Here is a 27,502-nt window from a genome sequence, read left to right as displayed (position 1 = left end):
GAAAATTATGCATGACTTTAAATGTTTTTCACAAATAAAACACTGAAAAGATCATCTCTTATGTGTCACACAGTGGGGAAGAGTGGATCAAGTGGACAGTAAAAAGAGTAGCAGAATAATACAAACAACTATAGTAAACAATAAAAAGAGTAACTATAATATAATATTTCACTATCTAGGAAATGAGTGGCTGGCCCGGGATTGTTCTTGATTGTGATTGGTTGCCTGACCCTCAGGACTTGTGCTCTGATTGGCTGCTGCAGGAGCTTGTCTCAACGCTGATTGGTTGAGTTTACGGATTGTAGAGTCCGGCAAAGTGTCGAACTGAAGAAGACCGGAGCAAAGAGGAAGTACTTTTCTTTAAAGAAAAAACAAAACAAAACAAAACATGGAAATATAGTAACTCTTCATTCAAGTTTCTCCAGCTAAAACTGAGGCACACGGTGAGCGGACTTCTCTGTTTACTGTCAACTTCTTGGCTCACGAGCAGCACCGGCTGCGCGCACGGAAAGGCAGCGTTTGTTAATCCGCGTACAGGAGGAGGAGAGGATGAGTCTGTGAGCTGCTCACATGGAGCTTTAGTGATTCCCTTTGGTGACATAGAACCTCAAACTGAATGGGTTTCCGTGACATTCAGGCGGAGTTCATGCTGCCGGGTTCGGCAGGGCACTGAGGCAGAGTGCTGGACGGTTCTCTGTCTGTGAGCAGTCAGTCGTTAGCTAGTGTTGCACTTGACTTCACTGCGCGTCGTTTGCCCGTAATTTTAAAATAAAATGAGACAGAGCCTGTTTTTGTAAGTTTGGATGAGGTTTATAAGTTCGCGCACTTTCGACACAAATGCATCAGATGTATTTCCGGTGGTTATTTTTTGTGTAAACACCGCTGTTGGTCTGTATTTTACTGGATGACATCACGGCGGTTATTGGAAGTCAAGGTAGCGAGATTCAGATGAGACATCCCCTTTGGGACCAGAATACAAGTATAAACTTGCATTTTATTAGTATGAAAACATAGCTTTTTTTAATCTAGGTGGTCATAATACAGTCATAGTTATTTCCTACTTTTTTTACGGTTGAGAATGATCCCCCTCGAGCTTAATTTCTTTGAAATTAACTACTTCCGGTTGTGTGTTGCGTGTTTGTCGCTGTCTTCACAGAGACATGGCAGACATGGCTCAGACGTCTTGAGTCTGCAGAGTCAGCGTTATCAGGCGCACATCTGCCTTTTTCTGACACTTGCATGTCTTTTTGACTGTTGCATCTCTATCTTATATCAGATCGGTCACTTTACTGCTGCAAGACAATTATCATACCTACTCTTGTCCAGCTTTTGATTTATCATGGGTTTAAGCAGAAGCACATGGTTAAAATGCTGTCCGTGTCTTCTTTGTGATGAATGATGCCAATATTGTTCCCAGCTCATATCCATAGGCGGCATTCACACTGAACAGCTTTATATGTGGTTGCTTTTGCAAATTGTTATATTTTTACTGTTATTGCACTAACAGGTTTTCAATATGCACTGCTTTATTCAACGTGTTCGCATTAGATTGGCCCTAACTTCATTTAATGAGTTGATGGCATCAGCAGAACTGGTGAATTGTATCAATGATAAGTCTTTAGCTTGTCCTCAAACCAGGTATGTATCTGAAGAATTGAATGTATGTACAAAAAAAACAACACATTACTGTCAATTATTTGAACTTATTCTTTAACTTATTCTTCTGTTTGTGACCATTTTGTGGCTCTAACGCTATATATCTGTGCGTTTCCAGCCTGCCATGCCGGCCCAGCCCCCTGTGAGAGAGCCAGAGGAGGAGATGGAAATCGAGGGACACTCGCAGCTTCCCGAGGCCAACGGGGAGGTGGAGGAACCGAGGGAGAGTGAAGGAGGTCGGGGAGGCGAGGAGACGATGGAGGAGAGCACGGAGGAGAGGGAGACCGACTCTGAGGAGAGTGAGGAGGAGGAAGAGGAGAGTTCAGGTAAAAAGTCCAAGTACTTGCCCACGGTTATTTAAAAGAACACGAGAAGAGATGAAAATGCAAGTCTGTGTACATTTAAATTGTCCCCGTTTTAACTCTGGGTCGTCTGTGCAGAGATGGACGACGAAGACTGCGAGCGAAGGCGAGGGGAGTGTCTCGACGAAATGTCGGATCTGGAGAAACAATTCCAGGAGCTGAAGGAGAAGTACTTCAAAAGCAAGGGGGGATGGAGTTTGCTGGGGTTTGTTTGTAAGGGGGGGGGGAAGAAGGACTGAGTCCACCCTGTGCTTTGCAGGCTGTTCCGGGAGCGTCTGAACCAGGTGAAGGTGAAGCTGGACGAGGTGCTGACGGGGAAGGCTGGCGAGTACAGAGAACCACTGGCTGCGTTGCAGAACAGCATGCAGATACGAACACAAGTGGCTGGTAAAGAAACGCGATAAAGAAAGAGTTTGCAAAATGATCAATATTGGGCAACCCCCAAACCTTTACTTAACAAACGTTAAGTCACACAAAAAAAAACGTGTGTGTGGTTGTTGGATGACATTGGTGACAATGTGCTTCTTGGAATAAAGTCTGTTAGTAAATCAAACCGCATCTTCACTGCAGGGGTGTACAGAGAGCTGTGTCTGCAGGTGATCAAACACAAGCATGAGTGTGAAATCCAAGGAGCAAAGCAACACCTGGAGGTACTACACACACACACACGCACAGTCGGTGTGTATCAGATTAAAAATGTCATGGTTTTTTATGGGGGTTTTAGTGACAATCTTGAAATGGCCTCATTTAACCGTCAAAAATGTCAACTTCACATATTTGATGAACCTTCAGGGGTGATTGATGATCAATATGAACTGTTTTCATATATTTCAAGCTTTCTTGGTGGAGTGAAACAGCAGCAGACCTCACACAGTCTGTGTGTGTGCGTGTGTGTGTTTTGCAGAGTGAGCGGACGTTGCTGTTCGATGCCATGAAGACAGAGCTGCTGGAGAAGATAAGACGGCTGGAAGAGGACAGACAGAACATGGACCTCAGCTCAGGTGAACACGACGGGTCACGACGGGGCCGTTATCGAACGCACCCACGGAAAGAAACGCACGATTTAACAAGTCGTCTCTTCCCAGAGTGGAGCGACGAGATGAAGAGCAAGAAGTGTAAAAGGAAGAACCTGCTGGGTCGGGGAGAGAGGAAAAAGAAAGTGGCTCTGGTTTCAGGTAAAAAAAAAAAAAAAATCCGGAATTTGGATGAAACGAGGACGGCTCCTCGATAAAGAGGGTGTTTGGTTTGGTCACCTTGTGTTAAGGTAAATATGTGTGTTTGTGTGTGTGTGTTGCAGGGCCTTTCATCGTCTACATGCTGAGGGACATCGACGTCCTTGAAGACTGGGCGGCGATCAAAAAGGTAAAGGATCACTGGTTTCTATTTTAGCATTTAAAAAACAAAAAGTAATGTCCACGTTGTTAAATCCAACTGATGGAATTAAATTAAATAAAATTTTCCAGGCTAAAGCGGCCCTGTCGCCTCTCAAAAAGAAGGTGGAAAGTAAGTCTGCCTGTCGCCTGCAAGAGACGCCAACACTCCGTGGCTCTGTCTCTGACCCGTCCTCTTTCTGTCTTTCAGAGCGGTGATATGAGGAGCAGCACACACACACACACAGCTCTGCTTTTCTCCTCTCAACTGATCTCGGCAAACTTGCCTTTTTTTTTTTTTTTTATCTCCGACCCTCCCTACTGCCAGCTGTACCGCTCGTTTGCTTTTTTTTTTTTTTTTGCTATTTAAAAAGTTTTAAAAGTTCTTTGAGATGAAAACAGTGTATTTATAGAATGATTTATAACAATGAATAAAATTTTAATCTTTTATGACACCAGCTTGTTGTCTGTTCCCGTATTTTTCTCTGTATAAATAATCGCAAATGGTGAAAGACGTCAGGACAGAAAGTGCTATTGGACAGCTTTTATTTGACACGACGGTGGAACCGGACAGATCCGTGTGCATATTGACATGTGAAGGTCTCGCAGAGCGGCAAAAAGCCAAGACGGAGCAGTGAAGTTGGTAAAGTGTCTTTCCTGTCGTCTCTCCTTCCTGCTGGATAAACTCACACAAAGTTTGATTTTCCTCAGGCGTCTGAATTCCTCTAATCTCTGAAAACTTCACCTGGGTCATCCTGTGTGAAATCAGATGTCTACAGTCTACACCACTGTGTTTAGTTATTCAAATAGATTTACGGCATTAAGATTGAGTAAATAGGCTTCATATTTTGTGCATTCACAAATTAAAATGTTACGACAGCCTTTTTAAAAAAAATAAATCTTTTAAAGTACAAATCTCAAAATAAAAAGTTCTTTTATTCTCAGGTTTTCAAGGCTACTTTGCAGCTTTGGGATAATAAATGCAGAAGTTTTACTCTTTTAAAGGAATATTTTTCTCGAATTGTTTTTCTACATAGGCATTTTAAAATATAATAAAATCAATTTGAAAATGACCAAGGTTGCACTCATTTCAGTATATATCACTGAAAATATGATTTAATAGGATGCGCCAATAATTGGAACAAAACAAATGTTTGTTTTCTTAACATGCTGCACCATTTTTAACATTCAAGCAGAGGTGACAAAATCCTACACCTGCCTGAATTTATAGTACTTTTTTTTTTTTTTTTTACTTTTAACTTGGCTTTGGGGAAAAATGTGAAGAAATGAAGTTACGGAATATTGTCACTGGCTCCAAAAATATGAAATGAAATCCAACAATCCCTGAAAATGTCAAAACTTTAAAAGAGCAATGACTTGTAACTTGGTTATTTTTAGAGATCATGACTGAATATCACAAATCTCCTCAGATAAATCTCCTGAGGAGAGTCAGAAAGTGAAAATTATATTCAAATAAATCTGATTTCACAGCGGACGACCTGGATGTGAGTCATAAATGACATCTTTATTAGCGTTTCGAGGCGACACCGTCTGCCTCCCCTTTTGTGTATCTGCTTCCTCCCATTCTCGTCTCCTCCTCCTCCTCCTCCTCACCCCCGGCGTTCCTCCTTCGTCTCGGGCGCCGGTCAGCTGGTCTCGCCTTCACCTTCGCCTTGCTCACAGCTGCTTGCTGAGTTTGCGGGCCTGCCTCTCTCGGGCCTCGAAGGCGGCCTTGGTGTCCAGCAGCTCGTCCAGCTGCCGGCGGATCCGGGCCATGTCGAGCTGCGACGCCTCGCACTGCTCCCTGAGGGCCGCCGACTCCACGCGCAGCTGCGTGGCGGCCATGGAGAGCTGCTCGCTGCGCTCGCGGCACTGCGCCTGCATCCTCTTGGCGTCGCTCAGCAGGGACTCCACGCTCACCGCCACCGAGTCGCACTGGTCGTCCGACATGTCCTACACACACAAAAAAAAAATGGATAAACGCCTTAAAGCGTCCCGCTGGAGAGCTCTCAATGATGCAAATGCGAGATTTAAGGACTTTTTATGTCACTTGGCAGCAAAGTGGAGCTCGCCGCCGCCAAAACAGCGGATCAAGTGAATCAATAGCCGGCTGTCAGACGTCCAGCAGAGATCAACAGGTTTAAAACAGGACATTTGATCTGTGGAGAGTGAAGTAGCTTAAAGAGGCTTTTGGTGGCTTAAGCTCGGGCTGCAGCGTCCACCGCTCTTCCTTCATCCCTCTCCCGCCACCGGTCTCTCCATCTCTCTCACGTTGTCCAAGATCGTAGCGGACGATCGGGTATCTTACCATGGGCTCCAAAGTCAAACTGATCTCAAGTCTGCTGGTCTTCCTCTGAGACTCGGGTGTGAGGCGGCGCTCGTGCTCCAGAGTGCGAGCTCGTTCCCTCCGCTGGCGGTTTCCTGCGTGTAAAACAAGGTGAAAAGCCAGTTGGTAAAGAAAGACTCCTTCCCGTCAGCGTGGATCACGTTGGACGCGACACTTACGGGCCAAAGTAAAGATGTTACGTTTTTTTTTTTTCCCCCTCCGCTTCTCCGTCCCCATCGACGCTCCCCCGTGCCGATCTCCACGCTCCCGTCTCTCGGTCTGAGATGAACATAAATCCTGGACCGCGGGGCTCAGGTGGAGTCAGGTAATCCACCGAGATTAGACGGTAAAGGGAAGAGACAGGGAGCTGCGTGGGAGTAAGCCTGATCGATCTATTTCAATCTGTCACCGTCGCACACGCACATGCATTTGTTAGTATATAAAGTGCAGGTGGAAATCATCAATGTGGTGATATAAGTGCACAGAAAATGTTTTCCACGAGAATAATCCAGTGCATTGCACATTTATTGAAATTAAGAGGCATTGCAAGAGAACAGAGCAGTGAGAATCACAACAAATACAAATACTGCGCTGTTGTTGTATAAAACTTATCACACACAAGCACATTGTTGTCATAATCCAGACCTTAGTCCCTTAACTATCATAACAAACAGCTGGTTTTAACCACAGTCTTTAAAACCACATGTTTGCACCTTGAATATCTGTGAAATGTCGACAGGTTCAGCTGCATTTTTGTCCCCATGAGGTCAAACTTCACAGTGAAGCGACTCCACGCTGTAAGGGTTCAAACTGTGGAAGTTCGGGGGTCAGAATGCTTTTTTTTTCTTTCTTTCCCCTGCAGGTTATTCATCTATTCATTTAATTTAGATTTGGCCAAATCCTGAAGGAATTAATTTAGTTTTGTGTAAAATTATACATCAGCCCTGAAGTCACATTCCCGCCACACATTTCAAATCATCTCATGCAAACAATCCTCCAGCAGAGGGAGACACTGCACAACACACGAATCACAAGGGGTTGACAAGCAATTTAATTTCTAAAGTCGAACATTCAAAGATATCTGAGAAGGCGTCTGATAAGTGCCTCATAAGCGCCTCGGAGAACAGAGAGAGTTTGGGTGAGACGTGTTGTTACAGCAGGAAGTAGACCGCATCAACAAACAGCAGATCACGCCGATCAATTTAAATAGTCCATCATAAATAATGAATAAAAAGGTGTCAGTGAAAGAACTTGGACGGCACAAACAAAGAAAAGGTTTAAAAAAAACAAAACAACAACTGTTGAGCGCCTCCCAAAAACATATTCTACGAATCTATAAAATGTGTGATAACTAAAAAAGGAATGCCTATAAGAAACATTTTCCTCAGTGTAGAAAGCCACGGCCACGTGAAACAACCCGGGAGATGATTCATGGGGAAAATGTTGAAATGAATATGTGAACGCTTTAGTGTTTGTATTACAGGTTGAACTTGTTTGTTTGTTGTTATTGTTCTTTACGCGTTCCGACAGGCACACGGAGCGTCTGCAGCCCCTCAGGAGATCAGCCTGACGAGGTGGCCGAGTGGTTAAGGCGATGGACTGCTAATCCATTGTGCTCTGCACGCGTGGGTTCGAATCCCATCCTCGTCGAGGTGGAACTCTCCTATTGACTCCCCCGCCCACAAACACACTGGAAGCTGAACACTAGTATTTCTGCCAATCGTGAACGTGTTCACTGTCACCCATTTTCCACATCATCATGTTAAACCCCCCCACCCCCGCCCTGCCATTACTGCGGTCTTGCGGGACGGTTGAAAAACGGCTCCGTCTCTGCAGCTGTCACCCCCGGATCACCGAACAGCCCGCCGGCCGACCCTCCGGCGATGACCTTGGCCTCTGACCTCTGGCGCCGCTGAAAGATCACCAAGCCGCCGATGATGATCCAGAAGAAGAAATTGACCCAGGCTGCAGTCTGAGGCAGGATACAAACAAAAAATAAGATCTCACGTAATCCGTCTGAGCAGATTATAATCACGCTACTCATTTCTAGCTTGACTTTTCACGTCTGATTCTGTCCTTTTTCTCTTCCTGCTGAGACCTGACAGGTTTTGAAAGAACTCATGCTGACATGACTGGTCAGAGTTCATGTGAACTGATGAGGGTGTGTCCAGAAGCCACTGCGCCATTGGCTACTGAAGATGTCACTCAAAGCCATGACACGCCCCCTTCACCATTAACCCTTCACTGGCCAATGGTATTCACAATTTGCAAGACAATGCTACATTAAGTCAAGATTGTTAAATGATTGTTCAAAAATAAATAAAAAGAAAGTTAAAAAAAAAAAAGATTGTTAAATGGAATATTAAACATACAGCACATATATTATATACATGATATGTGTGCAAATTTAGGCAGTATGCAAATTAGCAACACAGACTGTAGATCAGGGGTGTCTTATATCTTGTGAGAGCTACTCAAGCTTTATTTATTGTCGTTATCTATTCATGAAGCCAATTTCCATGAAGAACAAGCAAATGCGCTTGTTTTCAGACACAGAACATTTTTTATTAACGTGTAATCACAGAACACATTATCTGTATATTAGCATGCAGGTGCATGTTGGTTTCCTAAACATATTTTTAAAAGGTTCTTTGAGAAAATTTCAACAAAGTTAAAATCTAAATCCTCTAAAATCAATCCCATTCTCCATCACGACAGGTGTGCCCCAGGGCTCTGTCCTGGGGCCCCTCCTCTTCATCATGGACCTCTTTTACTGTTTGTAAATTCATGATTATACAGTGCTGATACAATAATAATAATAATAATAGTAATAATAATAATAACATTAAAAACATTTAAATTTAAAGTAGATTAAAAAATGGCTTAAAAATGTTTATATTCACCAGCTTCTGCATTTTGTACATCTCAATATTTCTATTTGCAGCACAGCACACATGTCTGATTGGCAGTTTATTGACAAATAATGGTTTTTATTTGGGTGGGGTGGGACAACAATGACTTTTAATTGGATGGAACTTTAGATGAATTTACCAAATGAATAATCGCATTTGTGTTATTATTATTCACGACCCTTGCGATCTACGCACTACACCCTCGGTTCATTTCCACCTGTGGTCCGTGAAGGTGAAGGAGATACTGACCTCAGCTTTGAGCAGACTGCTGTAGAACCTCCCTCCTTTGAGAGGACTGGCCCACTTCTTAGCCTGGGCGTCTTCACAGCTTGAAAAACAGAGACGGACTGCGTGAGAGTTGATAGAAAACATCGCTTTGAACCATTATGAAATATCACTTATCCCCCTTTTTTTTAACCCTTAAAATGCATTTACTTCAGCAATATTTGCAGGAAATCCCAATTGTATGCGTTGCAATGTGGTTACGCCTTTATTGGGTAATATTTTTGATAACTTCGGTTCTTCCTGTCTGACGCAGCGACATGTGGAGGCAGATGGAGGCTGCAAACGGCCCGCGGGCCACCAGTCGCCCACATCTGCTTTACAGTAAGATGTGTGAGGAAGCAGGGGCGAGTCATCTGAAGGGGAAAAACATCTCACTGCTTTCACTTTTCACTTCCACTGAGAGAGAAAGGAACAACAGTCATGGGGCCTGTGTCGAATGTTTGTTTTTTTTTTGTTCCTCTTGTTTTTAGTTTCCCCAAACGGAGCTTTTCTTGGAACTGCAGCAAGAGAAATAGAAAACTTCTAAATATACAACAGCGAGCAGGCTTCAGCGAACTTTGATAACTTATTTGTCTAATTTTTTTTTTTGCTCTCCTAATCACTTCTTTAGAGTTTGTAAAAGCAAGTTTCTGATTTTTAGATGCACTTGTGACTTGTTTGTGAACAGTTCTGCGTGTCCGGGCATGCACGCCCAGTTGGTATCCGTGTGGGCGCCACCTGGTGATGTTCGGGACGGCCTGCGTGACGGAGCTGCAGAGCTGGTCGCGTCCGATCTTCAGCATGCACCCGGTGACGAGCAGGAAGAACAGGAAGACGCCGCATACGACCACGATCAGATTCATCCACAGGCGCTCCCTGTGAGTGAGAAATAGAAAGGGGGAAAAAAAAAACACAAACGTGTTTGTTAAACCTCTAGGAAAATGAAAACGCGCTGCAGAAACGTGATTGTGTTACCTTGTCAACACCGATTTGTCTCAAAACAGGAAATAGATCCACATCTTGGTCAGTCTTGCGCCTTTGCATGCTGATTTTTCGACGTACCTTCTGATGTCCCCGTCAATGCAGAAGGAGTAGGCCCAGTACAGGGACAGGGAGAAGCACACCACCGCCACCATGATGGATATGGCCGACACGAAGTAGCAGAGCGAGGAGGAGCTGGACGACTGGATTTCGACGGCGTCTGCGGACGCATTGTAGCTGACGAGTCCGTACAGCATGCACCGGCCTCCAAAGTTACCCTGAAAATAAATAGAGAGTGGAAAAGAGTGAGCAGCGTCTGTGACACAGTTTTGTCAGAAAAAAAAAAAAAAAACCCCACAGTAAAAAGGTGACAAACAGCATCATTCTGCACACATTAACTGCAGCATCTGACTCCTATAAAAGGACCAGCTGGGAGGATAACTGAGCACAACGAGCAGCTGGGTCACGTGACAACAGCAGCATTTTCACGTGATTGGTAGATTTGTTTTCGCCTAAAATAAAGTTTTCACTTTCGCCTTTGGTTGGCGGCGTGAAACGACCGTGAAACACATTTGATTTGATCAGGTTTCTACCGTGTAACTCAAAACATTGTCCAAACTTTGTCGCTGCTTGCACATTTCATATTACTGCAAAAACTGTATTTAACCCCTTAACGGACAAGTGATTACACTTTTAACTTTTTGTTGTTGTTGTTGTTGTTGTTCCTGCTTTTGCACCAAACCAACAATGCGTGTGAAAAATATACTGCTCGTGTTGCTTTCGTGTAATTTTATGCGAAACGTGATTAAAAAAGTGGCACGTGCTACGCACTTCTCATACACATCGACAGAAAGGTAAAAACATTCAAATGTTGATTTAAGTATTTGCGTCGTTACTTTTCGAAGGATTATAACTGTTATTTTTTTAAAGATTTAAATAGATGAAGAAAGTTGGAAAGAAAAAAAACTAAAAACTTATACACGCTGATAAAGTTAAGTCTACCCGGAAGAGATTGATAAATGTTTAAACAGATGTGGACAGATGTTGGTCTCCAGTCACCTGGACGATGGTGAGCGACGCGGCGGTGACGATCCCGCAGACGAAGCAGCACGCGTACAGGCTGAGCTCGAGCAGCAGCAGCAGCCCCGTTAACGCCATCATCATCCTCGCCCGGCAGCGGCCCCCGGTCCCGGTCCCGTCTCTGCATCGAGAGGAAACACGAGGTAAAGCTCCCAGCAACCACGCGCACCGCTTCCTGCCAGAGGCTTCATAATAAAAGCTCTCCGGAAGTGACATATTTATTGATAATTAATATTGGATTTTTCACAGCTGTCTTCTTCAATAATATACTCAGACATTTGTATTATATATACTCGTATACTTTGTAATAATTCATACACATTTCAAACATTGTATAATTAATTTATAATCAACATAGAGAGTGTTTTTTAATGTCTTCACAGCTAAATCATTGGGAAGCTATTGGAGGAAAAAAAAACAACAGTCTGTGATTTCTAATAAAGAAGGGACTAAAAATAACACTGTTTTATTGATTTTCAATTTGTATTTTGTTGTAAAAACGTGTTCCAACTTCATATAAGCCCAATGGAAAAGTTTCGAGTGCCTCGTGTTTCTCAACTCACCTGCCAGTTCTCTCGGTAATAGGATGAGGGCCAAGCTTCTCTTGTGGTGGTGGAAATGTTTGATTCTCCCCTGATGTCTTGTGTTAAATCGACTCCGACTCCCCGTCAAACTCCCCCACTGACAGATGCCCTTCTGAGCCTAGTTTCAAAACCTTTTCTGCTTCTTTTGAGCCGCGCCACTTTTCTGCCAACCTCCTCGAAATGCATAAAGAATCGTTTTTCGCGTGTCACACTGCAGGACTGATGTACATGTCCGTCACAGTCCGCAAATCAGTTATCGGCAGATCAGCAGCTGCTCTCATCAGATAACCCAGAAAGATTCAAATAAATAAATAAAAATAGCCATGGGCTGTGGGAAGCAGCAGGGAAACACAGAGTACGGTTAGTAAAACTGATTCACATTTCTTTTATGGAAATATTCAATTGTATATACAATATCTTCATTGTGTGTGTGTGTGTGTGCGTGTGTGTGTGTGTGTGTGTGTGTGTGTGTGTGTGTGTGTGTGTGTGTGTGTGTGTGTGTGTGTGTGTGTGTGTGTGTGTGTGTGTGTGCCTTCGTTCCCAGCATGCCTATCAAACCTTGTGACTTATGTCATATGATCTTGTCATTCGTACTCATGTGGAAAAGTTTCCAGATGTGTCAAATTTACTCCGGAGTTACAAATGCACTCATTCATAAACACGCGCTCACTATTCCTGACAGATACGCGCTGTTAGATCGTCCAAATGTACCACCACATACCATCAGACTGAATTAAATAAAGCATTTTATTTTCGCTTGATGTGATTCGACCAGTACTTTCTTTACAAACCCATCCTGAACGTGGAATACAGTCAAACGTAAACACGCATGGTCCCTTTGGAACTGCGACGTTTTAACTACACTGGATCTTCTTTGGAACAGTGATCAATAACAAATGTCGTAAACCGTAGTTTGGTTGATAGAAAACCCCTTTTCCCGCATCCCTTTCCATTAGATCAAATTGTCTGTGTCTCGCTGTGGTGACATGCAGTTTGACTCCATTGGTTATTAGAGGGTGTTGCATGTTTCCCGTGACACAAACATGGGTTTCCTCCCACCGTCCAGAAACATGCAAATCAACTTTTCACGTGTGTTTTTATGGACGCTAAGCAGAGCTCGTGATAATATAATGTGATATGATGGTCTCAGATCAAACGCCTTATCAGCGTGTTTGCTGAATGTTGCTTCTTTTTGAAAACCCTAAAATATATCTTTAGTGTGTGTGCGTGTGCGTGTGCGTGTGCGTGCGTGAGCAGATATTCAGGCGTCACGCTACGGGAGCAGTGTCACTTTAATTTCGCCGGTCATTTTTTTTTTTTTTTTTAAACATCACAAATCCAGTTAAAGTTGGAATGAGGCACGGATCTACAGTAAAGAATACAATATGTACACTATAAAAAAAAGAAAAAAGAAAAGAAGAGAAAGCCAGTAAGATCAAACGTAACAAGAGTACAATACAAAATGTAAATCTAGGAAACATGCACTTAAAACACGTCACAAATAGACGGCGGGTCGTCATTTGAGGAAACCCACCGTTTGGAACCGATAGAAGAGTGGTGATATAACAGCAGGTGAACGTCTCCTCCTTTGTGTTCAGAAAACACTGATATATTTGTGCAAGTGGCCTATTAAGTTCTGCGTTACATGAAAAGAATACCAAAAAAAAAAAAAAAAAAAGAAAGTTAATATTCCAACAATAATAGTAACACCCAAGAAACAACATAACATTAATCGTATATTCATTATATTGTCCCTCCGGAGAGAATCATAATTACACTTTGATTATTTTGATGCCATCATGTACAAAAAAGCTTTAAATACCAAACAGAGAGGTTGATGTACAAGCAAGAGCTCGGAAAACAAGGGCCTGTTCATATCTTTTGAAATCTTACAGTTGAACTAATAAATGCATTGTGCAACATTACTTATTAACATGTGAACCAGCCCGACTTGATCCTGATGTTGGATAGCAGTTAAAAGATGTCACCACACACAAGGCAACAACAACAATAACAACAACATCAACATCAACAACAAAAAAGGGTGATTTCTAAAAAAAAAACCAGCCATGATTAAATCTGATTTATTGTGCTTTTGTTCTCCAGTTTGCATCCCAAGTCAATGCTTATATATATATATATACATATATATATATATATATATAATGTGTCTATAGATTTCACTATATGGTCAACTGCTGCCAGCGAGATTGTGAGGCTGATGTCAAATTACACACACTTTGATAGTAAAAAAAAAAAAGAAAAGACAACCAGAAAAAGAATAAAGCTCCCAGGCGTTAATGGAAGCGAAGCTAAACCAGCGTGTTGAAGTCAGATTAATCGTCCCCACTGAGGTCAATAATCTACTTCCGAAAAAAATGTGGTATGTTGCAAAGTTGTAGGCTCTTTGTCTGAAAGTATGAGAAATATTTGAGTTTATCAGATTGGAAGTTGCTGCGTGACGTATGAACGTGAGCTCGATTCCCTTTATGCAAAATAAAAAATTTAAAAAATGCCTCCACCTCCTTGTCAGCACAGAATTCTGTATATAATTGCATGACGTTGTTGTGATTTAAACAGTCCATCCCGGCCCGGCAGCTCATATTCGCCTCCTAGTTGTTGGTTGTTTTTTTTTGTCCAACTCGTGTTGAAGCAGAGCGTTTGCACAGGTCAGATGACTGCTGAGGAATGTTTTTACACAGAATTCCTGTCCTGTCCGTTTAGATTCAATAGTCACGTTCCTCCATAAGTGCAGTCACAAGACTCTCACTGCAGCACTGTGTGTTGTTGAGCCTGTGTTGATTTGGGCATGTATGTGAGGCAAAATCATTCCAATAGTTTGGGGGGGGGGCGGGGGTTGTTGTTTTTTTTGTTTTGTTTATTTCTCTGTTTTCAGTCTCTGAACGGTTTCACCTTCAAAGTACAATAGAATTCGGGTTTGTGCCTCTGTGCGCATGAAACCCTCAGCCCACCGGACAGCCGGGCAGCCTGAACGCGTCCGGGAGAGGACTGTCCAGTTTGCAGATGATTTTATAGATCCCTTTCTTCCAGCAGGGGTCGCTGTCTCTCCCAGTCCAAATGGCTGAGTAAAACTCTCTGAGAGCCACTTCGGACACCTCGATGAACCTCTCGGGAACCTGCGCGCACAAATAGAAACGAAAGCACGTGAAGTGTTGGCTGAAGGGCTGCATGAAATGTTGGAACGTTCAAGGTTGATGGTGTCAAACCAACTAACTTTCTAAAAGGGAAAAAGACGCTTCGAAAAGGGATGGAATGGTGAAAATGCCCTTCCTTTTTGTGGCAATGAGGCAATATAGTAATATATAAAATCACTCATTACATTTTCATCATGTCTTATTTGATATTCGACTTCCTTTCTTACTGTCTGGAGCAATGCTTAAATTAATTTCTCTTTGTGATGAATACAGTATTTCTTTCTATTGTATTGTATTGCATTGTATTCTTTAATGTGAAAATTGTCTGAAGAAGGCACGAAAATCAGGATGAAACCACTAAAATAAGGTACAAAAACATATGGAATTGTCTCTAAATGTTTACTACTCCAAATTGCAATTGAAATTTCATAAATGCAACATAAGATACAGCTTTTATTTTGTGTTTCAAAGCGCGAAACCCTATGAGGCTCATTTTAAAGGGCAAACGTATTTCACACTTAATTTCATGTCCTGTTACAGAACTCACAATACATTAAACATCTTTCAGTGAAAACAAGTGCGAATTCCAAATGGCACTATGTTTTCATGCAAGAATATAGTGAAATGTCCATAATTTCATATAAAAATGCTTGTCGGAGACTCTTACTGCAACCACCAGTAGATAAACTCAACCCATCGGGTATTTTCATGGAGAAAACCCACTCACTGGCGTATTTGTCATTATTAAACCGGCCCCCTTGCTCGGGTTGCTTTTGAAAAGAAACTTTCAAATATCTGTCACACTGAAAGAGAGAAATCCTTGCAAATCGTGCTTATAATAAAGTATTATTCCACAAGTGGGACCGCTGTTGTCGAGAATATGGGCGCAGCTGTGGCTGTCGGCGCAAGGCTGCAGGCCGAGAATTAAACGCTTTAAAATAAAATTTAAAAAAATAATAATAATAGTATCAGTACAATAGCACAACCTCGAATGTTACGTTGCTTTTATGTGACAGCTACACTAACACCATTCATAGATCGACAGGAATAAAAGAAAAATTAAGATGTATTTGTTTAATTTTGTCTCCATAAAGCAGAATGAATCAGCTGCTGTGGTACAATAAACCAGCTGTGAGGCGTCCCTGAGCTGTTTATACAGAGCATCAGCACTCCTGGAAAGTCTTTCCACCAATCAGACCCTTCTGTTGGAAATAACGGCGACGTGAGCCGTTTTCACACAAATTACTTCAACAGGAAATGAGATCTCACAGGTTTAATTGGCGAATCAACAATGACTGGTGACAGTGGATCACTTGTAGCCGTCATTGGAGGCACATTACAATACGCACTGTGTTCTTAGTGGGTCTGTACTTCTGCTTTTAACTAATCAACACATCAGAACTTAGCCTTACTGCTACAGCCAACCACGTGGGAGAATTTATGTCTTTATTTTCTGTAATTTGGTTCTAAAGAATATAAATTAAGGGGGGGGGGTCATCTTTAGGGGATTAAATGATCAAATCAAAATACTTTTGCAAACAACATAACAGAATTACACATATTTTACAAATATGAGGAGTGAATTCACCAATTATCAAAAAATGACTACTGTAAAAAAGCTTTGTATATGCGCCGCCCACAATTTCGTATCCGAAACCATGTCTTCCATGGCCGGTTAGCTCAGTTGGTTAGAGCGTGGTGCTAATAACGCCAAGGTCGCGGGTTTGATCCCCGTACGGGCCAGTTAAGTTTTGAACAATCACATGATTTCACTTTCTTTCTTATCATAGTATTTCAAAATTCTTTGGATTTACACAAATACGTTATTACATCCACACTTACGCTCATTTTTTAAAAACTGGACACAACTTCATCTCTTTAGAAAGATTTTACAAGCGGATTTGATATCGAGGTGTAAGCTCCGTCGAGAACGTCACTTCCGGTGATCTATGAAGCATGGCCGGTTAGCTCAGTTGGTTAGAGCGTGGTGCTAATAACGCCAAGGTCGCGGGCTCGATCCCTGTACGGGCCACCTTTTGAGTAATGTGTTTAGTTTGAACAAGTTTTGAACACTCCAAGATTAACCCAAAACTCTGTAAATATCTCAATACAATGAGGCACTTCATTGTTAACTCTTGCCATTGTAAATAATTCCAAGATCATCTGAATTTATTGCAATTCTTGTCTTAATTGAAAAGTTCAATAACAAACAAAGCAGCCAAAAAGATGGTCATTATTTTAAACTTTTACAACTAATAATAGCCACTGCAGAATGCAAATTAAGTTGAACAAAAATATTGTGGATATAAAGATAAATGCTACTTTTCCTGTAATTATAACCTAAAATATAGTAAGGAGTAATTCTACAGATTTATTAATGTCCATTTACCATGATCATTTTCACTATACTGTCTAAACTTTGAGCATTACTTCTAATATAATTTTTTTGTGAAACTTCCAGACAAAACTACTAAGAAATTCTAGTTAAAATTAGATTTCCATGAGATTAGTAAAGCCATGATTGCATTGCTCACTCTATAGGAAGATCCTTATTTGGGTTATAGACTTAAAGCTTTTCATTGGAAGAATTTTAGTCACTGTGTGATCTAATTACCACAGCGTGACCCTCAAAACGTATCCTCCAGTTCTGACGAACAGAAAACATCCATCCAGGAAACTGTTGGAACAGATAGACCTAAGACAATGTGTTTACTCCCTGTGAAAGCCTTGATGTGGTATTTAACACTGATTTTGATGAGTAATCAAAACTTATATTTACATCCATACCATTCTGCAATGTATAAATCGTGAGAATGAAGAAAACTCTGGTGTATTATTAAGATCATTCCCTGCATTACACATTATTGATGACAGACACATGCATGTAATCACGGTGCATGTGCAGTTAAAAACAACAGCGACATACATCTTCTCACCTGGTAGATGTTACTTTTGTTGTAGTGCATGTTCAGTATGCGGTAAAGCTCTGTATCACGACCCACTCGCAGTTGACTCTCGCGGTTCAGACGAGGCGCACCATCCCTGGGTTACACACACAAAAGCACCATTTTAATCATAATAATATACAACGGTGACAATTTGTTTATGGTTTGAATCTTGTTTGACTGCAGGAGAACAAGGGAGGAATTCACGAATGCTGGACCGATGCAAACGAACCGGGTGAGAGCCTCGCGGACGGCCTGGCGTGCAAACCGCTCCATCTGGATGTAGAAGAACTCTCTGAAGTTGCTGAACCATTTAATCATCTGGGAGGTCACACAGCGGTTGAACTGGACGGTGGACAAGATGGGGAGGACGGGAGCAGGTGAGGGAGAGAAGATTTCAGTAAGTCGTCATGATAACATACGAATTGGACTCAAAAAAGAGGCTTCTGCTTGTCTTATCATGGACAGGCCACATTGCTGTGTACTACCGAGACGAAAAGTCTAAATCTTTCACTTTTCTAAGACCAGGATGGTCAGTTCGTATGCAAGTGATGCTGATAATGGTGAGTTTGATCCACGAGAATTTGATTCTAATAGAATAGAAAATAGGAAAAAGAACCTTGGTGTGTGTGTGTGCAGATTTTGTACCATTTCCCACATTTTACAAAAGTATGAAACCATTAAAATTGTGAAATAGCACACCTGCACTTAAGCATAGAGGAAAAACATGTTCATTAAAGTAGACTGCAAAACAAAACAAAAATGCAAACAAACAGTACAAAATGGATACATTTAAAATAAATGCCTTAAAACCAAAACAAAGCCACCTGCCCTACAACATAATAGAATTACACATAAACACTATACATTTTACAAATATGAGGAGTGAATTCGACAATTATCAATAAATTACTACTGAAAGAAAGACACAAAGAACTTGCACGCTGTGGCTTTAGGTTCCACCCACAATTTGGGACCATGAGATCCGAAATTGAGCCCTGCAACTGAGCCTTGCATGGCCGGTTAGCTCAGTTGGTTAGAGCGTGGTGCTAATAACGCCAAGGTCGCGGGTTCGATCCCCGTACGGGCCAATCACCTTTTGAACAATCATGTAGTGAGACCTCTCCAAATTTATGAGTAATCAAATTATGTTACTTATAATGCTTGAAATATAACGGTAGTGGCAGACTTTGCTGGAATGTGACATAAAGAAACATTCCTTGTTTTGAAGGTTTGTGATTAAATAATTTCACTTTCTTTCTTGTCATAGTAAAGCAGAATATTCTGAATACATACAGATGCTTTATGACATCCACAATTACGCTCATGGGTGTTAAACCGGACGCAACTTCATCTCAAAGATTTCACAAGCAGATCAGGCTGTGGTATAAGCTCCGCCCACAATTGTTGCTACGGTCACGAGAGACTCAAGGCCGGTTAGCTCAGTTGGTTAGAGCGTGGTGCTAATAACGCCAAGGTCGCGGGTTCGATCCCCGTACGGGCCACTGACCTTTTGAGTAATGTGTTTACTAATGAAACTCACGGGAAATGTTAAGAGGAGTGAAGCTCAGAGTGAATTGTGTCCTCTCCAGCAGAGGGAACTCTTGGTCTTCCTTCTCTGGACCAGGAAACTCAGTTTCACCACAGTGGCATTGTTTTTATCATTTCAATATATTCGCTTTCAATTTTGTAACATGGATTGTTGACCTATTCTTTCCATAATATATATAAATCAGTGGACATTCATATCTGAGATGTCTTTGATAGACCTTTAAATATATAATGCAGAAGATTTTTAGCATATTGAAAAACTGTTGAATGAGTCGGTTTAATTAACTTAAATTTGACTTATCAAGGAATATCAGTAAACAGTATCAGCCTTGTAATTAATACATGTTTTAATTCCTGCATAATTATGAATATGATCTCTCCACCTCAGACGCCACATTCAATTAATATCTTTGCATAATGTTTGCAAAAAAAATCATACATACACAAAGTGATTGACGTTTATTATCAAATATATTTGAAATAAATCAATATTCAAACCAAAAAGACTTGTAATAACAAAGACTGTTAATACAAAATGTATTAGTGTAATAATTTGAGGATTTAAAGTTTTTGAAATACGTATATCTTCAGTGAAAATTCCTCATAAAATATATTTATATTTAAACTAAGTACAGACATCCCACAAATATCTGTTTGTAATCAATAACCTTTAAAAAGAAATGTGGAATTAATTATGCAAATATTTGGTGTGAGAGAAGCATTAGGTCTGCCCTTTGTCCTGCTAATTTTTTTTAGCAGTTTACTGTTGTCAAAGATCATCAGCCATCATCATGTCATCGTGGTTCATTTACATAATTCATTGGATTTCCGTATAACTGAATAGACGTTTGGGAAATTGTCATCGTTCCAAGTGATTTGTGAGTCAGTAATTAAATCGACAATGAAAAATCATTGACACCTTTGAGAAGACGGTATAACTATACTAAAAAAAAATATGAACCTAATGTGTGTATAACTTGTTGCAGGACAGTGATGAGGTACACACACCTTGACGTCGGGGAAGTAAGTTTTCAGCGTGTTGGAGCTTGGGTAGCGTGTGTAGAAGAACATGAGCTTGGCTTTCTTCAGATGACATGGGGACAAGCCCTCCTGGGTGTAAACAACAGTCAAGGAGATACACGTGTCCTTTTAAACACACACACACACACACACACACACACACACACACACACACACACACACACACACACACACACACACACACACACACACACACACACACACCGAACTCCGTCTGCCATTCTCAAGAAAAGGATATCCCTCCAGCCGTCAGGTAGAGCTCTCCTCCATCCATCCCTCCGACTCCTCGCATGCCGCCGTCTCCCCTCACCCCCCTCTCCCTGCCTCCGTGCGCGTGGCGTGCGAGCGACGGGTCCAGGTGGCCGAGCAGGGGCAGCGGGGGGAAGGAGGGGTGAGACGAGAACTCCAGGAAGGGGTCGGCGTTCAGGTAATCTTTGCGGGACGGGGGGAGGTGGGAGAGCTGGGGATGGTGAAGCGAGCGCGAGAAGAGCTGCTGCATGGAGTAGTGGAGCAATGGGAGGGGGAGCGGCGGGGGTGGGGGTGGCGGCGGAGGTGGGGGCGGGGGCGCGGGGTAGGAGGAGGAGGAGGACGAGGAGGAGGAGGAGGATTGGTGAAAGGAGGAGGGGTCCTTGGCTTGTGAGGCCGGAGGTAGAAGGGACGGGTGGGAGAGGGGCGGGGGACGAGGTAGAGAGGGGTGATGCAGGGAGAGGTTCGGGTGAGAGGGGTTGAGGTGGGCGGACAGAGGGGGGCCGAGGAGCTGGTAGGCCTTCCGTGTGTCGGGCGACCTCTGGACAGTCAATGGCATTGAGAGGTCAGACGGGTCGGCTCGGTGTGGCGGTCCGGGAGGCACGGCGCCGCCATTGGTCAACTTGTGCTTCTCTCTCTCTCGCTCCTGCCCTCCGGTTTTCTCCTCCTTGCCTCTCGCCGTCTCCTCCTGCCTTCCTCTGGTCAACAGCCCCATCCACACCGCTCCCCTGTCCTTCCCCCCGTCGTTTCCTGGATCGGGCGGGAGGAAGGATATGGCCTCGGAAGGGGAGGATGGTGTGAAATCTGTCATCTCCGTGTAGAGGCGGAGGACTCGGTCGATGACTCGGGCCACGGCGCTGCCCAACTCCAGCTTCAGTGCCTGGGCAAACTTCTGCCCCCCCTCCTCACCCTCATCCTCCAACCCCACATCCCAGTCTCCTCTCACCAGCCCCCCGGAGTCCAGCCACAACCCCGATCCCTCCATCAAGCCATCAAAGTGCAGCCCTCCTCTTCTCCCACCCCTCTCCATCCTCCTGTCTCGGTCTTTTTGCGCCTCCTCTTTCTGTTTCTGGAAGTTGTCAAAAGTCGAGGCAGTCAGGAGGGAGAATGACTCCTTTTCTATTTCCCTTCCGTCGATGTCCTCCTCGTCATACATCACTTCAGCAATGTCCTCCTCCTCCATCATCCCTACGTCTCCTTCCTCCCCACCGCCTCTGCCACCGTCTCCGTTACTGTGCTTCCTCTTCTTTTCCTCGTCTGCTATGTGCTTTTCCCCAAAAGCCTTCCACACCTTCTCCTGCAGCGCTTTCAGTCTCTCCCTGGCCTCCTCCAGCTGTTCCTTCAGTTCCTCCCTCTCTCTCCTCCTCCCTTCCCTCCCGGCCTCCCGCCTCTTGCCTGCCTCCTCGGCCTCCCCGTCCCTCTGTCGGCTCTCCAGCTTCATCCTCTTCACTTTTAAAATGTCCTGACTCCATTCGGACGCGAGGGCGGCATCGTTGCACCTCTTCTTCACCCCGAGTAGGTCCTCTCCCTCCATCGCGCCCTCCTCTTCTCCATCCACCCTTTGCTCCCCATGCCCGTCCCTGCCTCCTTCGTCCGCCTCGAAGTTCCCGTCTTCCAGGTGTCTGTGCGAGCTCAGGTTTGCGTTGAGCAGCCCTCCGATCCTCCGGGAACCTCCGCCCGGCTGGAGGAGGTGATGGATGAGTGGGAAGCCGGGGGGCCGAAAGGGAGGAGTGGGGCGGCCGGAGCTCCCCTGAGGAAGAACTCCCGGGAGGTCTGTGGAGTTTAGAGCAGAGGCAAAAGTGTGCATTTGGGCAGCGGAGTCATCGAAAAGGTCTGTGGGCGAATCCATCGCTGTCGAGAAAAAAAGAAAAGGTGGGGATTAGGTTGTGTCGTTTGCTGTGTATGAAAGAACGTTCACACCAACTAATATATCAAAGAAGTAAATGGGTAAAGTGTCTATGGAGTACTGTAAATGTATACTAGATAATATCAGTTGCAGTGTTACTGAATAGAAGGATCTACTGTACACAAATTAAAGGCCTTATTAAATCACTTAAAAAAAAAGAAAGAATCAGAATTAGAATGTCTTTATTGTCATTGTGACATTTAAAGATGCAGTGGTTCTTAGGTGCCACCATGAATGAAATACTGGGGGAAAAAAAGTAGAATAAAACTGTCTAAATAATATATTGGAATATTTAAAAAAAAAAGATGATGGGAGAAGCTACCTTCATTTTTCATGTCAATGAATTTCTAATGAACATTATTATAATTACCTCCTCACATGAATCTCAGGGACGGATGTACAACTGTGAAAATCTGTGCTATTAGCAAGTTGAATGGAGAGGCCATTGAAGCTGATTTCAATACTCAATGCCTCTGTGTGGCCTTCACAAGTAACACTAGACTGAAACGAGACAAAGAACTGGTGCCCACAGTGATGTAACGTGACGTGGACTTACTTGGGCAGCAAAACAGGTCACTGGTCTATCACAGGACGCAGCCACTTCCACTTTGATAGCAATGGAAATGAGCAGTAAAGTCCTTGCATAGAGCTAAAAAAAATTAAAAAAAAAACAGGCAGTTATAACGACGTTACATACAGCAGAGTGACCATTCATTTATTAACTTCTGCAGTTCTTTCAAAAAATATCGCAAATCGATGGCAATTACAGTAATCTAATTATAAATAATAATGTTATCTCCCACGGCTTTAAAATATGTCGTAAAGTGCAGCAGCACAGTGTTGAACGACGGGGAGAAAGAGGATGCCGGTGCCGGGCGGCGTGCAGCGCGAGTCCTGGGTTAACATCTGGCTCATGATCTTTGTCGCACATCGCCCCTGCTCGCCTCGCGATGTCTTTCCTGTTGCTCTTGAATGAGCGCTGTCTAAGAAAGCGCAATCGTCGCAGAAAAATCATGACGAAATGGAGGGGGGTTAAAAAAAAAAAAACAACCAAAAAAAAAAAACACGATTGCGTTTGGATGTGGATCTTGGCATGAAGCGCATGAACGACACTGAGAGGGGGAGAAAAAAAATACAGAGCTGATTACTGGAATCCTCTGGTTGTTTAAAAACACCGTGTATAATTTATACGTTCTCCTTACAATACCTGGAAAAGCTGGGAAAGTTGACACTTTTAGATGTGAAGCTCATGAATAACAGTCCGTCTCTCGATTGAGATCAAAGATCAGAGCCTCACACGCCTGTTCCCTTTTTTTTGTGTGTAACCTCCACTCCCTCCCGATGCCCCCTTTTTCCTTCCTCTCCATTTCTCTCTCATCCTCTCTTCCTCCTCTCTCTGTTATCAGTTCAGGCAGCTTGTTAAGCACTGTTTGATCAGAGTGTTTACTGTCAAACACACGCACACGCACACACACACACACACACACACACACACACACACACACACACACACACACACACACGCACGCACACACAAGCACGCAAACACTTTCACACAAAAGGGAAAGAGGCTTGAGAGAGGGCTAACAATGGTCAATGGTCCTCGTGGAGTGAAATGGAGTGAGAGAGCAGCACATATGTACGTGCATGCGCGTGTGCGAACGCGAGTGAGCATCTGCATGTATGTGTGTGTAGTGAGCGTGCATAAGTGTGTGAGTGTGTGTGTGTGGGGGGGGGAGTGTGTGCACATGGGAGGGTGTGTGTGAACAGTAGTCCTACTTAGCTTTGATAACACCCCTAATCCACTTCAGATGGATACACTGGAGCTCAGCGAGCAGAAAGATGGACAGATGATAAAATGGACAGATGTGAGGACAAACCGACGGAGGTATATTGTACAGTAGGTAGAAAACAAATATATAATTGCACAAATCCACACGGGACAGCAATCATGTAAGCCATTTGACCGCCAGATAGATGGATAGATAGATAGATAGATAGATAGATAGATAGATAGATAGATAGATAGATAGATAGATAGATAGATAGATAGATAGATAGATAGATAGATAGATAGATAGATAGATAGATAGATAGATAGATAGATAGATAGATAGATAGATAGATAGATAGATAGATAGATAGATATGGGCATACACCCCCCCAGGGGCAACATGAAGAGAATAATCCTCCTATAAATAGCTAAATATCAATTATTCAAATGCCCTCTCCTCTCTACTATAATACAGCCCAGATGGCAAGCCAACCAATGCGCTTATATCAGGGACAGATTAGCTTTTCAAAGCCAGCGGAAAGCTGCACAAAATATGAACACCAAGCAATGAAAATGAAAGCTATTAACCACTAGATTAGGCTTAGGAATGGTGCTGTTGGACTGTTGGAGCTGCCTCCGCACAGGGGGAACTAAAAAGGAGATAAATGGATCTGGAAAAAGAAAAAAAAAAAAAAGGACAAATTACTTGTTGATACTTGTTGATGCTTTTAGTGGTGTCAAACCTAAGGCCCGTGGGCTAAAATAGGTCAAACACAAGCTCAACTGGAGTCAGCAGGGTGATCCTACAAGGTTTAAACATTAAACAGAAAACATCAGTTTTATTTTATTATAAAAAAAAAACCCTAATAGTAATGGTTTGTAATTTAAGTTAAAGCAGTGCTGAAGGGTACAGCAGGTTAAGCTATAGCTATCGTGTAGCACGAGGATCAAATCCATCCTGTGGTGGTGAATTTGTGGAAGTGTGAGCTGCAGGAATAGGGTGCGCTGAGAAACACTGTGGAAGATAGGATTTTAGATCTTTCAGTGATTATTGAGGACTTTTTTTTTTTTTTAAAGGCAAGACAAATCATTAGTTGCAATTTGGATGCAACAAAATAAAAGTAAAAAAACATGTCACTGTTGCTTTCACCATAAAATGACACAATGTTGAAATTCCAATTATAGTGTCTTTTACATTTTTTTCAGGTTATGCTAAAAATATATATATATTCATGTTTTTAGAATGCTCTCTTACTTCTTTACAAAAAACTAAACAGTTGTGATGTAGGTTATGGTGCCAGCACAGCCCACTTGAGATGAAATTGGCATCCCTGATCTATATTGCATTATTTTACATTATACAATTGTACACCATTACCTTAGAGTACAAGAATATAAAGGACAACAGGTTGACACAGCATATATTTAATGTGCACATGCAAGCAAGTATAATGTTTGGGGCCCACATATATGTGGATTATTATATATACGATGCATATAAATGTGTATTATGGATGTCAAAAGAGGAACGTTTCAGCAATATGTAAAATACAGAGGATTGGAATATCTATCTATCTATCTATCTATCTATCTATCTATCTATCTATCTATCTATCTATCTATCTATCTATCTATCTATCTATCTATCTATCACATGCATAGTGTAATATAACGTCACTTTGAATAATCCATAATAATGTTTAATGCCCGCGCGTGGCAACATCTGCCGGTTCTGCCACGCGATCGGGAGTCCACGCGCACGCGCTGTCAGGTTCGCCACCGCTAGTGAGCGTACGTGCACGCACGCACGGGCGCGCCCCCGCCGCGTCCTGTGACTAATTGGCAGCGGTGGTTCTAATGTCGCAGTACGGACGAGGAGACGAACGGACGCAGAGAGACGAGCGCAGTCTGGGAAAACGAGCGAAGTTTAAGAATTTTAAAAAAAATGAAAAAAAAGGAACTCACTCTCAGTTAACAGCGTGACGCGCTCCAGCGTTGTCCACTCTTTCCACCCACCTCCCCCCGGTCGTCCGTCACTCCAGCGGCCGCGGTCCGAGCGCCGAGTCTCGGCTGGGTCTCTTCAGCAGGCACCGGCCGGGCCTCGGACATCAGCGGCGGCGGAGAGGAGCCAGCCAAGCGGCGGAGTTCCGGCTGTTTCCGTGGCTCCGCTGCTTCTCTCGGTAACTCTCTCAGTTGTACTCTCACTCATCAAACGCCTCCTCTTTACTCTAGTTGTGTGTCACCGTGCAGTTATTTCTCCCCCTCCCCTCCCTCTTCTATCTATCCGTCCATCTATCTATCTGTCTATCTATCTGTCTCTCTATCTGTCCGCGGCTGGCATCAACCTGACGCGCTGCTCCCGGTGCGGAGTGGAGCTCGGTGGGCGGGCGGGCTGGAGAGCTGTCCACTTAACGGTCCGGTCCCTCCCATGTTGGCATGACCCCCAGTGACACGCACACACACACACACACACACACACACACACACACGCATTAACATATTAATTCAATTTAAATTAACTCACAGGTTTAACTTCCACATTGCAAAATAAATATTAGTTAATCACAAGTCACAGTGTATCCGGTGTGTGTGTGTGTGTGTGTGTGTGTGTGTGTGTGTGTGTGTGTGTGTGTGTGTGTGTGTGTGTGTGTGTGTGTGTGTGTGTGTGTGTGTGTGTGTGTGTGTGTGTGTGTGTGTGTGTGTTTCAACAACTATTTCAACCATAAAGTGCAATTACTTGCATCACTTTTGCACTATCCAGCAAAGTTGATTGTGCAAAAAAATATATATATATATACATTGGTGTCTTATCCTTACATATCATAGTTTCTATCATTTTATTTGTCCAATGTTTTCCAGTGAGTGCCCTGTGAAGGGTTGATTAGTAATTAAAAGTAATAATTCAATTAAACTTTATCTATATAGTGTCAAATACAACACAGTCATTTCTGGGAACTGTTACAGAAGAAAGCAAACAATTCCATAATGGTAGCAAAAGACTTTTACAGAATGCTGAGAAGATATTTGAAATATTTAAATTTGATTCCCAGCTGAGGAGCAGTATTTCATTACTTCTGTCACAATATTTAAATCCGAGTCTCCCAGTAGCACATTTTTAAAAGTTTACAACTTTCAGCACAAAAAGGTCTCCCAGTTATTCATTAACAGTTTTATCTGATCACAGGAATTTTCTTTGTGGATCCAGCGTTGAAACTCAAATGCAGCAGTTTGCAACAATTTGCAACCTCTCTGTTTGAAGAAATGATCATTAGTTAAGTTAGATAAGCTAAAATAATTGATTTCGCAGTTTACGTTTTACTCAAGTTACTTAAATCTTTGATAATAAGAT

At 42.9% G+C, this 27,502-nt stretch overlaps 3 protein-coding genes across 4 annotated transcripts; 1 reads left to right on the top strand and 2 right to left on the bottom strand.

Moving 5' to 3' along the window:
* The first annotated feature begins 324 nt into the window (after positions 1–324).
* On the top strand, positions 325–3,730 carry brms1 (BRMS1 transcriptional repressor and anoikis regulator). The gene is made up of 10 exons (XM_080519333.1): positions 325–443; positions 1,775–1,982; positions 2,097–2,187; positions 2,278–2,405; positions 2,589–2,668; positions 2,923–3,019; positions 3,104–3,193; positions 3,316–3,380; positions 3,482–3,521; positions 3,600–3,730. The coding sequence occupies exons 2-10, from the start codon at positions 1,781–1,783 to the stop codon at positions 3,605–3,607; spliced, it is 801 nt and encodes a 266-aa protein (XP_080375459.1). The 5' UTR covers positions 325–443; positions 1,775–1,780; the 3' UTR covers positions 3,608–3,730.
* Positions 3,731–5,287: 1,557 nt separating this feature from the next.
* Positions 5,288–11,063, bottom strand: tmem179ba (transmembrane protein 179Ba). 2 transcript variants are annotated; one of them, XM_080519203.1, is made up of 7 exons: positions 10,931–11,063; positions 9,953–10,149; positions 9,629–9,766; positions 8,876–8,954; positions 7,508–7,686; positions 5,697–5,809; positions 5,288–5,341 (listed from the first exon to the last, which is right to left on the bottom strand). In XM_080519203.1, the coding sequence occupies exons 1-6, from the start codon at positions 11,033–11,035 to the stop codon at positions 5,722–5,724; spliced, it is 786 nt and encodes a 261-aa protein (XP_080375329.1). In that variant the 5' UTR covers positions 11,036–11,063; the 3' UTR covers positions 5,288–5,341; positions 5,697–5,721. The 2 variants fall into 2 exon arrangements, with proteins under 2 accessions (XP_080375329.1, XP_080375330.1); XM_080519204.1 differs by lacking the exons at positions 5,288–5,341; positions 5,697–5,809 and having other exon boundaries at positions 6,222–7,686.
* A 2,656-nt stretch (positions 11,064–13,719) lies between these two features.
* Positions 13,720–26,395, bottom strand: prox3 (prospero homeobox 3). The gene is made up of 7 exons (XM_080519332.1): positions 26,119–26,395; positions 22,936–23,028; positions 20,466–22,324; positions 20,195–20,302; positions 17,868–17,980; positions 17,627–17,732; positions 13,720–14,672 (listed from the first exon to the last, which is right to left on the bottom strand). Exons 3-7 carry the CDS (start codon positions 22,320–22,322, stop codon positions 14,499–14,501), a joined length of 2,358 nt encoding a protein of 785 aa, XP_080375458.1. The 5' UTR covers positions 22,323–22,324; positions 22,936–23,028; positions 26,119–26,395; the 3' UTR covers positions 13,720–14,498.
* Between the last annotated feature and the right edge of the window lie 1,107 nt (positions 26,396–27,502).

Source organism: Blennius ocellaris, assembly GCF_963422515.1.
Source record: "Blennius ocellaris genome assembly, chromosome: 23".
In the NCBI taxonomy this organism is placed as follows: Eukaryota; Metazoa; Chordata; class Actinopteri; order Blenniiformes; family Blenniidae; genus Blennius; species Blennius ocellaris.
The sequence above is the reverse complement of the archived record's forward strand: the minus strand, read 5'-3'. Positions and strand labels throughout refer to the sequence as shown.